The following is a 10,939-nucleotide window of genomic DNA, read 5'->3' as shown; positions in this document are numbered from 1 at the left end:
TTCATCCCGAAATTATCCCCTTCCCGGTCTGAGGAAAAATTATCTTCCAAGAAACCAGTCCCTGGTGCCAAAAATGCTGGGGACCGCTACTCTAGAGATTTCAAAGGAAGTGTGGCCCGGCCCTACCAACACCTTGATTTTGGACTTCTAGCCTCTGGAACTATGACAGAATAAACATTTGTTGTTTTTAGCCAACAAATCTGTGATGCCTTCCTATGGCAGTTCTTGGAAACCAACATATACCCCCTCAACATGCTTACAAGCCCCAGCTGCTCCAGCCATTTCTCTGTTCCTCCACTGGCCCAGCTCCTTCCCATCCCAGGGCCTTTGTGTACGCTGCTCCTTTCAGAATGTTCCACACCCACTTGCTCCCCCATGACTCCCATCCTCCTTCCGAACTCAGCTTAAATGGCCGCCTTCAGGGAAACCTGGCCCTGGGTTTTCCAGTTTCCGCTCACAGCAGCAGGCTGAACATTCCTCGTAGCCCTGCCACATCTGTAGTTAATTACTCATACAGTTATATTCTGCCCATTTCCCCTGTCCAGCTGCAGCTGCTATGAGAACAAGTCCGGGCCTGTGCCAGCAGAGCACAGTACACACCGGGAAGGACCGCATGGACAAAGGGTGTGTGGCAATCCTGGCCTGGCGTTGGAAGGCCCAGGCCATGAGGCCTCTGCTCCCATCGCAGCCTGCACTCCCGCCCCCACCCTACAGGACGTTTCTCTCCAGTCAGGCCAGGTTAGGGTGGCCTCCCTGCTTCCCTGACCCCCATCATTACCAGTCCTCTTGGCCAAGCCATGGCTTACCTTACCTGAATGACCTGGCCTCAATGCCTTCTGCACCTGCAAGGCCTGCATTAAAGCAGGTTCAGACTCAGGGAATGAGCCCAGAGTAGCAGGTAGGTCAGAGGGGAAGGAGATGGGACAGAAGGGAGTGGAGGGATGTCTTAAGACTGAGACAATGTTGAGATTCTCTCTCTCTTTCTTGAGATTAGGTCTTGTTCTGTCACCTAGGCTGGAGTGCAGCGGTGTGATCATAGCTTATTGCAGCCTTTAACTCCCTGGGCTCAAGCGATCCTCCTGCTTTGAGCTCCCAAATCATTGGGATTGCAGGTGTGAGCAATCCCAAAGGATTTTCTCTTTTTACAGCATATATTTTAAACATTAAACAAATGATACATATTCATTGTAGGGAAAATAAATCTTAGAAAACATAATGAGCCAAAAAGGACAATAGAATAAAAATCACCCATATTCCAACTGCACAGAGTAACCTTTGTTAGCACTTTGTCATATATTCTCCTAGGTCTTTTTTTTTTTTTTTTTTTTGAGACGGAGTTTCGCTCTTGTTACCCAGGCTGGAGTGCAATGGCGCGATCTCGGCTCACCGCAACCTCCGCCTCCTGGGTTCAAGCAATTCTCCTGCCTCAGCCTCCTGAGTAGCTGGGATTACAGGCACACACCACCATGCCCAGCTAATTTTTTGTAGCTTTAGTAGAGACGGGGTTTCACCATGTTGACCAGGATGGTCTCGATCTCTTGACCTTGTGATCCACCCGCCTCGGCCTCCCAAAGTGCTGGGATTACAGGCTTGAGCCACCGCGCCCGGCTTCTCCTAGGTCTTTACGTGAGCCAAAGGTAGGGGAGAGAAAGTGTAGGGAATTCCCTCCATTCTTAGGACATGATTTTCAAAAACCAGAGTTTCCAGGAAGCCTCATTGCTCCTCTGAGGCCAGGGAATCTATGAATGTGTGTCTTCTCGTGTCTGGTCATGATGTGGGGAAGGGTCCAGGCCAGGAATGAACTATTGCTGCTCTGTGGGTGCCATCCTAACCCCACTCTCCAGGCCTGCCCCGACTTTGAGACAGCTTACTGCAGCCAGAGACACTACTCACCCCAAAGGAACTACAAGCTTGGGTCAAGGCCAAGGAAAAATTCCCCTTTTGCCCTCTGAAAGCTTGCTGAAAATCACTGACAAGTGGCAGATTAACAGGAGAAAAAATATACAAATTTATTTGATCAGAGTTTTATGTGTCACAGAGGCCTTCAGAATGAAGACCCAAAGACAGAGGGCAAATTGTCTATTTTTATGTTTAGATTCATCAAAGTATGGACAGTCTTGTTGAAATATAACTGGAAGGCCAGGCGCCGTGGCTCATACCTGTAATCCCAGCACTTTAGGAGGCCGAGGCAGGCGGATCACCTGAGGTCGGGAGTTCAAGACCAGCCTGACCAACATGGAGAAACCCCATCTCTACTAAAACTACAAAATTAGCTGGGTGTGGTGGCACATGTTTGTAATCCCAGCTACTCAGGAGGCTGAGGCAGGAGAATCGAGCCTGGGAGGCAAGGTTACAGTGAGCCAAGATTGTGCCCTTGCACTCTAGCCTGGGCATGGGAAATAAGAGTGAAACTCTGTCTCAAAAAAAAAAAAAAAAAAAAAAAAAGGAAAGAAAGAAATATAATTGGACAGAAAGGTTATGCTCTAATACTATTAGAATGAGTGAGGAAACCCAGCCACACCCATCTGCCTAGATTCTTCTTGGCCTCTCTGAACATGTGTTCCTTCTTTCTGAGTTGGGAGGTGGGGTGCAGGACCTCTCTGGAATGGGGATTTTTTACCCTACAGTCAAACAATGTAGGTCAGATCATTTCTTTCTTTTCCTTCCTTCCTTCCCTCCTTCTTTTCTTTCTTTCTTTTTTTGAGATAGGATCTCACTCTGTCACTTGGGCTGGAGTGCGGTGGCACCATTACAGCTCTCCGCAACCTCCACCTCCAGGGCTCAGTGATTCTCCCAACTCAGCCTCCCAAGTAGCTGAGACTATAGGCATGTGCCACCATGCCTGGCTAATTTTTTCATTTTTTGTAGTGATGAAATCTCCCTATGTTGTCTAGGCTGGTCTCAAATTCCTGGGCTCAAGTGATCCTCCTGCCTTGGCTTCCCAAAGTGCTGGGATTACTGGCATGAAATCAAGACACAGAGCAAGCTGGGCTTTGGAGCAATCCAGCAGGCTTCAAGTCCCCACTCTAAGTTACTTGGGCCACTTATTTTACCTCTCTGAGCCTCAGATTATCCATTTATAAAATGGGGCTAGAATTACACCTATCTGACAGAGTGGCTGGTGAAGTGATATACAAGTGAAGTGATATCTGTAATACTTGACATAATGTCTGGAACAAGGTAAACACTTTATTATCATTATTATTAGGTTGATGCATGGGGATTTTATAATCTACACTCAATGTAGGTCAGATCATTTTTCTTTTCTTTTCTTTTTTTTTTTTTTTTGAGATGGAGCTTCGCTCTTGTTGCCCAGGCTGGAGTGCAGTGGCACAATCTTGGCTCACTGCAACCTCCACCTCCCAGGTTCATCATTTTTTTTTTTTTTTTTTGAGACGGAGTTTCGCTCTTGTTACCCAGGCTGGAGTGCAATGGCGCGATCTCGGCTCACTGCAACCTCCGCCTCCTGGGTTCAGGCAATTCTCCTGCCTCAGCCTCCCGAGTAGCTGGGACTACAGGCATGCACCACCATGCCCAGCTAATTTTTGTATTTTTGGTAGAGACGGGGTTTCACCATGTTGACCAGGATGGTCTCGATCTCTTGACCTCGTGATCCACCCGCCTCGGCCTCCCAAAGTACTGGGATTATAGGCGTGAGCCACCGCGCCCGGCCGCCTCCCAGGTTCAAGCGATTCTCCTGCCTCAACCTCCTGAGTAGCTGGGATTACAGGCATGCACCACCATGTCCAGCTAATTTTGTATTTTTTAGTAAAGACAGGGTTTCTCCACGTTGGTCAGGCTGGTCTTGAACTGCCGACCTCAGGACATCTGCCCTCCTCGGCATCCCAAAGTGCTGGGATTACAGGCATGAGCCACTGCGCCTGGGCTTCTTTCCTACTTTCTTTCTTTCTTTTTTTTTTTTTTTTGAGATAGAGTCTCACTGTGTCGTCCAGGCTGGAGTGCAATGGCTCAATCTCTGCTCATTGCAAACTCTGCCTCCCAGGTTCCAGTGATTTCCCTGCCTCAGCCTCCTGAGTAGCTGAGATTACAAGCACCCACCACCATGCCCAGCCAATTTTTATATTTTTAGTAGAGGTGGGGTTTCACCATGTGGACCAGGATGGTCTCTAACTCCTGACCTCAAGTGATGCACCCGTCTCGGTCTCCCAGAGTGCTGGGATTACAGGCGTGAGCCACTGTGCCAGGCCCGTAATTACTTGTGCACTGGCTTAATATCATCCCCCCAATGGCCTTCTGGGCAGAAACTAGCAGGCTCAGAGAAGTCACAGGCGTGGCCATTTCCTGCAAAGAGTCAAACCCCCCTTCCTCTGTGCCCCTCCTCTTCCTCCAAGTGCTTTATAAAAAAGGCTCTTGTTACAGGAAATTACTGTTTATTTTCCACTCCTCCCTCCTAGGTCATGCTTTTCAGAAAAAGAGGATCTGCATCCTGGAAACCATAAGAAAAATATGAGACGGGGAAGCATCGTGTGATGTGTGTGCTGCCTTTGGCCGAGCCTGTGGAGTCCTGTTCAGGTGCTGGGTCCAGTGTGTTGGGTACAGGTGTTGGGTACAGTGGTCGTGGGGCTTGAGGGGAACCTGGTGTTCAGAGCTGTGACTGTGGTGAGTGTGTTTCTAAACACCCTCAGTTTGGGGGTAACAAAGGGCAATGGAATGGGGGCTTTCTCAAGCCTCACCCCTGACCCCAAGACTCATGCCCAGCTCATCAGGGCATTGAGGGAAGGGTTCTACCTCCCTTCCTGAGGAGCAGGAAATACCCTTTCTCCCAGCACAACTAAAGCTGCGGTTTGGAGAGACGCCAGGGCTGGGGTGTTGTGGAGAAAGCATTCCTGTAACATTTCATTTTCAGGCTGCACTCAGAGAAGCTGCCCTTGTCTGCTGGTAGCACTGGGCCTTCTCTCCCTGTCATCATCCGGAGCAGCCAATGTCCTGGAGGCAGAAGGTAGGCTCAAGAGCAGCCTGGTGGAGTGCCAAACCTAGGGCCCCTGGCACCCAGAGGCAAGGGGGTGCCTGCTGGCTGCCCTGTCCCCACTCCCTGAGCTCTGTTTTTCACTTTGGTTTTTCCTTTTTTTGAGACCGAGTCTCACTCTGTCCCCAAGGCTGGAGTGCAGTGTTGTGATCTGGGCTCACTGCAACCTCCACCTCCTGGGTTCAAGCGATCCTCCTGCCTCAGCCTCCTGAGTGGCTGGGACTATGGGCACCTGCCACTATGCCCGGCTGTTTTTTTTTAAAGATGGCGTTTCACCATGATGGCCAGGCTGGTTTTGAACTTCTGACCTCAGGTGATCCACCCACCTCGGCTTCCCAAAGTGCTAGGATTACAGGCTTGAGCCACCACGCCCGGCCTACTTTTTTTTTTTTTTTTTGAGACGGAGTTTCACTCATGTTACCCAGGCTGGAGTGCAATGGCGTGATCTCGGCTCACCGCAACCTCCGCCTCCTGGGTTCAGGCAATTCTCCTGCCTCAGCCTCCTGAGTAGCTGGGATTACAGGCACGCGCCACCATGCCCAGCTAATTTTTTGTATTTTTAGTAGAGATGGGGTTTCACTGTGTTGGCCAGGATGGTCTCGATCTCTTGACCTCATGATCCACCCGCCTCGGCCTCCCAAAGTGCTGGGATTACAGGCTTGAGCCACCGCGCCCGGCCCCGGCCTACTTTTTATATTTTTAGTAGAGACGGAGTTTTACCATGTTGGTCAGGCTGGTCCCAAATGCCTGACCTCGTGACCTGCCCACCTCGGCCTCCCATAGTGCTGGGACCACAGGTGTGAGCCACCACGCCCAGCCCTGTTTTCCATTTTGTTGACTAAGGTCCTCTCTGAGGTGGATTCTGGGGACAGGGGAACCCAGGTCCCCAAGGGTTCCTGTTGGGTAAGGCTGCACAGGACAGCTTCCAGCCTGGGTCTGGGATAGTTGCTGCCTTCTCTCTTCACTACACCAATGGTCTCCCTGGGCTTGGTGGGGTGTGTGTGTGCAGGCCTGCTCTGCTTTCAGCAAACCTCGCTGGGACAGGAGCTTTGGGGTGACATTCCCAGCCTGTCTCCTAGAGGTGTCTCTACAGGCAGCCTCTGAGAGTGGCTGGGCACCAGGGAAAGGGCAGCTGGCGGGAGGTACCCAGCCAGAGCCTCAGTCCTAGAAGGGCAGGAGGGTGAGGGGAGCATAGTCATGGATTTCTTGGTGCCCACAGATGCCCCACTCCAGCCTACATCCATCCATCCCACATCCCCGGGGTCACGGGGCCCGGAAGGCAGCCTTGGTTCTGCTGAGTGTCTGCCTGGTGACTCTTTGGTGGCTAGGAGAGCCACCAGAGGACATTCTCCAGTTTCTAGTCCTCCACCTAGCCTCCCTGCAGCTGGGACTGCTGTTGAACAGGTTCTGCAGCCTGGCTGAGGAGCTGCGCCATGTCCACTCCAGGTGACTCACGGCAGTACCCATGGGATGGGGTATCCAGCATGTGTCACTCCCTTGATGCCTACCCCTGCTCCTCCTTGAACCTCTCTGGCTGAGCTGGGCTGGGGGCTGGGGCCTGGCTGTCACCCACAGGTACCAGGGCAGCTACTGGAGGGCTGTGCGGGCCTGCCTAGGCTGCCCCATCCGCCTTGGGGCCCAGTTGTTGCTGTCCAGCTATTTCTACTGCTTCCTCCCAAATGCGGTTGGCCGGCCCTTCACTTGGACGCTTGCCCTCCTGGGCTTCTCGCAGGCACTGAACGTCCTCCTGGGCCTCAAGGTATGACACAGGGGGAGGCAGAAGCTCTGGCCAAGTGGAGGCTGTGGAAACGTGGTGTGGCCTGTCCTGAGCTCAGTGCTGGGAGTGGGACTGATTTAAAGGTTGGAGTCGGTGGAGTAGAGCTATCATGTCCTGGAACAGTGGGTTCGGCAATGTCAAAGGAGGGATCAAGTCGGCAGCAGGTTGGGAAGCCTTGGAGGAGGAGGAGTTCTCTGGGTGTTCTTGATGGGGGACCCCCAGCCCCATCCCCCTGTCCACAGGGCCTGGCCCCAGCTGAGATCTCTGCAGTCTGTGAAAAAGGGAACTTCAATGTGGCCCATGGGCTGGCATGGTCATATTACATCGGGTACCTGCGGCTGATCCTGCCAGGTGGGCCATCCTCTATGCCCCTATTTCCAGATCTACAAAACAGACACTCTGACACACAGCCTCTTGTGTTTCCAGAACTCACTATTCTTTTCGAAGCATTTTCATGTCTACCAAATCCTTTGATCCCAAGGCATGAAGGATGTTATTATGATGCCTGATTAACAGGAAGGAATATGGGGCTTAGAGCCATTAAGTGACTCATCCAAGGTCACCTGTGAATTCTTTCAGTAAATATTTACTGCATGCTGTGTGCCCTCCTGTGCATTTTCTAATTCACACCGTGTGAGGAAGGAATAATCTTCATTTCTGTTTTATTTAGTTAGTTAGTTATAAAAACAAGAGACAGGATTTTGCTATGTTGCCCAGCCTAGTCTAGAACTCCTGGGCTCAAGCAATCCTCCTACCTTAGCCTCCCAAAGTGCTGAGATTACAAGCAGGAGCCACCATGCCCATCCCTATTTTAGATTTTTTTTTTTTTTTAAGACAAAGTCTCTCTCTGTTGCCGAGGCTAGAGTGCAGTGGCACAATCTCAGCTCACTGCAACCTCTACCTCCTGGGTTCAAGCGATTCTCCTGCCTCAGCCTCCCAAGTAGCTGAAATTACGGGTGTCTGCCACCATGCCTGGCTAAATTTTTTTGTATTTTTAGTAGAGACAGGGTTTCACTATGTTGCCCAGGCTGGTCTTGAACTCCTTACCTCAAGTAATTCACTCACCTCAGCCTCCCAAAGTGCTGGGATTATAGACATGAACCACTGAGCTGGCCTTAGATTTTTTTTTTTTTGAGACAGAGTTTCGCTCTTGTTACCCAGGCTAGAGTGCAATGGTGTGATCTTGGCTCACTTCAACCTTTGCCCCCCAAGTTCAAGCAATTCTCCTGCCTCAACCTCCCGAGTAGCTAGGATTACAGACGTGTGCTACCATGCCTGGCTAATTTTGTATTTTTAGTAGAGACAAGGTTTCTCCATGTTGGTCAGGCTAGTCTCAAACTCCCAACTTCAGGTGATCCACCTGCCTTGGCCTCCCAAAGTGCTGGCATTACAGGTGAGCCACCGTGCCCCACCAGATTTTTTTTTCTTTAGATGGAGTTTCGCTCTTTCGCCCAGGCTGGAATGAAGTGGCACAATCTCAGCTCACTGCAACCTCTGCTTCCCGGGTTCCAGTGATTCTTCTGCTTCAACCTCCCAAGTAGCTGCGATGATAGGTGCCTGCCACCACACCTGGCTAATTTTTGTATTTTTAGTAGAGACGGGGTTTCACCATGTTGGCCAGGCTAGTCTCGAACTCCGGACTTCAGGTGATTCTCCCACTTTGGCCTCCCAAAGTGCCAAAGTGCTGGGATTATAGCCATGAGCCACTATGTCTGGCCTCTTTTTAAAAATTTTTTTTATTTTTAAGTATAGTTCTGAGAGATCAAGTGATTTGTCCAACATCACATAGCTTAGAGAGAGGAGGAGAAAGGATTTGAACCCTGGTTTGTCCAGAGCCTGGACCCTGGACCACTGTACTGTGGAGCCTTTTTTTTTGTTAGATAAAGTCTCACTCTGTTGCCCAGGCTGAAGTGGCGACAAGATCTTGGCTCACTTAAACCTCTGCCTCCTGGGTTCAAGCGATCCTGCCTCCGGAATAGCTGGGATTACAGGCACATGCCACCATGCCTGGCTAATTTTTGTATTTTTAACATTTTAATTAGCTAATTAATTTTTTGAGATGGAGTCTAGCCCTGTCTCCCAGGCTGGAGTGCAGTGGCGTGATCTTGGCTCACCACAACCTCCACCTCCTGGGTTCAAGCAATTCTCCGGAGTAGCTGGGATTACAGGTGCCCACCACCATGCCCAGCTAACTTTTTTTTTGTATTTTTAGTAGAGACGGGTTTTCACTATGTTGGCCAAGCTGGTCTCGAACTCCTGACCTCATGATCTGCCTCAGCCTCCCAAAGTGCTGGGATTAAAAGCATGAGTCACCACGCCTGGCCAATTTTTGTATTTTTAGTGGAGATGTGGTTTCACCATGTTGCCCAGACTGGTCTCAAACCCCTGACCTCAAGTGATCCACCTGCCTCAGTCTCTCAAAGTTCCGGGATTACAGATGCCCGGCCTAAGCCTTTATGTTTTATTCCTCTGACTTGCAGGCTAAAGCTGTAGCTCTTCCATATCTCATTGCTAACTCTTAGGGTTTCTGCTAGGAGACTGATCTGGGGCTAGACGCCTGGCTCTGTGCACACGAGAAACCTGGGAATGTCACCTCCCAGGGCTCTGCCTGCCTCTCAGAGCCCTGAAAGCCATAGTGGGAAGAAGTGGGGCTGACATAGACATCTGAGGAAAGAAGTGGGGGGGGGGTGAAGGGCGGGGCCATAGGAGGAAGGGTAGGAGGGCTTTCGGAGGCACTGCCCCTCCTGGCCTCCTGTACAATGAGAGTGCGCTGGACGCTCCATTCTCTGGCACCCGCACACTGTGGGGCCAATAACCTGGGTCTCAGTCCTGAATCAGGTAGGAGAGAGGGTTATCGGGAATGACTTTTTGGGCTTCCCTGCCTCAGGATTCCAGGCCCGGATTCGAACTTACAATCAGCATAACAACAATGTGCTACGGGGTCCAGCAAGCCAGCGGCTGTATATCCTCTTCCCGTTGGACTGTGGGGTGCCTGACAACCTGAGCACAGCTGACGCCAACATTCGCTTCCTGGATAAACTGCCCCAGCAGACCATTGACCGTGCTGGCATCAAGGGGCGGGTTTACACCAACAGCATCTATGAGCTTCTGGAGAACGGGCAGCGGGTGAGGGCGCAGGGAAGTGGGGGTCCCTGGGGAGGGGTCAGGACCCCCAGAACCCTGGGCCCTTGCCAAGCACTGATGAAAATTCATTGCCCTTCTCTAAGCTGTAGTGTCCCTAGGGCTGGGCAGGATTCAGCTCTAATTGGTAACATTTATTGAGCACTTACTACATGCTGGCTGCTATTCTGGGTGTGTCATCTGACCACCTCATTGAATTCTTACCACCACCCTATGGGGTAGAGACTGTTAGCATCTCCACTTTACAGAGGAGGACACTGAAGCTCAGAGACACAGTAGGAAAGTGAACGATTTCAACTTGGCTGTACCATGCACTTGACCATAAAGCTGCCCTAGACAAAGGCTGTGAGAACATTTGAAGGATTTCATGTGGGTGCAGGGGAACCCAGACCAGAGCTGAACCCCAGAGCCCGGCCCCAGACCTGATTCCCAGCTGCAGCAGTTGACAGCCTCGCTCTGTGGGTCTTGCCCTGGGATCTTAGGAGGAAGATCTGTGAAGGGTAAATTTAGTCCAGCCCTGGCCTTGATTTCAGAATTGGGTATCAGAGGCAAAGGCAGGCCAGACAGCATAGACCTCATCAGGGTGGCCGCCTCCCAGGACGCCATCATTACAGGCTGAGGGAGTGGGGCTTCAGCCTGTGACACTGGGGGCCAGGGTCTGAACTGGACCCTCCATCCTCCATCCCCCATGCCCCTGGGTCCTGGCTTAGTCTGGTCTTCCTCTTTCCTCCTCCAGGCAGGCGCCTGTGTCCTGGAGTACGCCTCCCCGCTGCAGACTTTGTTTGCCATGTCACAATATGGCCAAGCTGGCTTTAGCCGGGAGGATCGGCTTGAGCAGGCCAAACTCTTCTGCCGGACACTTGAGGACATCCTGGCAGATGCCCCTGAGTCTCAGAACAACTGCCGCCTCATTGTCTACCAGGGTGAGGTGTTGATAGGATGAGGGGTTGATGGAGTGAGGGGTTGATGGAGTGAGGGATTGATGGCGTGAGGGGTTGATAGGGTGAGGGGTTGATGGAGTGAGGGATTGATGG

The 10,939-nt window shown here is 51.4% G+C and overlaps 1 protein-coding gene across 3 annotated transcripts in view; it reads left to right on the top strand.

The window, feature by feature from the left end:
- Nucleotides 1-4,362: 4,362 nt before the first annotated feature.
- The window catches only part of STING1 (stimulator of interferon response cGAMP interactor 1), an 8,101-nt gene continuing 1,524 nt past the window's right edge, over nucleotides 4,363-10,939 (top strand). The window contains exons 1-8 of one of the 3 annotated variants that reach the window (XM_032250552.1): nucleotides 4,386-4,620; nucleotides 4,868-4,960; nucleotides 5,831-5,890; nucleotides 6,207-6,433; nucleotides 6,563-6,746; nucleotides 7,007-7,115; nucleotides 9,652-9,890; nucleotides 10,642-10,828. In XM_032250552.1, coding sequence (XP_032106443.1) covers nucleotides 4,943-4,960; nucleotides 5,831-5,890; nucleotides 6,207-6,433; nucleotides 6,563-6,746; nucleotides 7,007-7,115; nucleotides 9,652-9,890; nucleotides 10,642-10,828 — 1,024 coding nt within the window. In that variant the 5' untranslated portion in view covers nucleotides 4,386-4,620; nucleotides 4,868-4,942. Of the gene's footprint in view, nucleotides 4,621-4,867; nucleotides 4,961-5,830; nucleotides 5,891-6,206; nucleotides 6,434-6,562; nucleotides 6,747-7,006; nucleotides 7,116-9,651; nucleotides 9,891-10,641; nucleotides 10,829-10,939 lie in introns of all 3 variants that reach the window. The other 2 variants (XM_032250553.1, XM_032250554.1) reach the window with 2 other exon arrangements.

This window comes from Sapajus apella, unplaced genomic scaffold (genome assembly GCF_009761245.1).
Source record: "Sapajus apella isolate SASKATOON/1434 unplaced genomic scaffold, GSC_monkey_1.0 scaffold71, whole genome shotgun sequence".
NCBI classification, from domain to species: Eukaryota; Metazoa; Chordata; class Mammalia; order Primates; family Cebidae; genus Sapajus; species Sapajus apella.
Note: the sequence above shows the minus strand (reverse complement) of the source record. Positions and strands in the feature narration are given on the sequence as shown.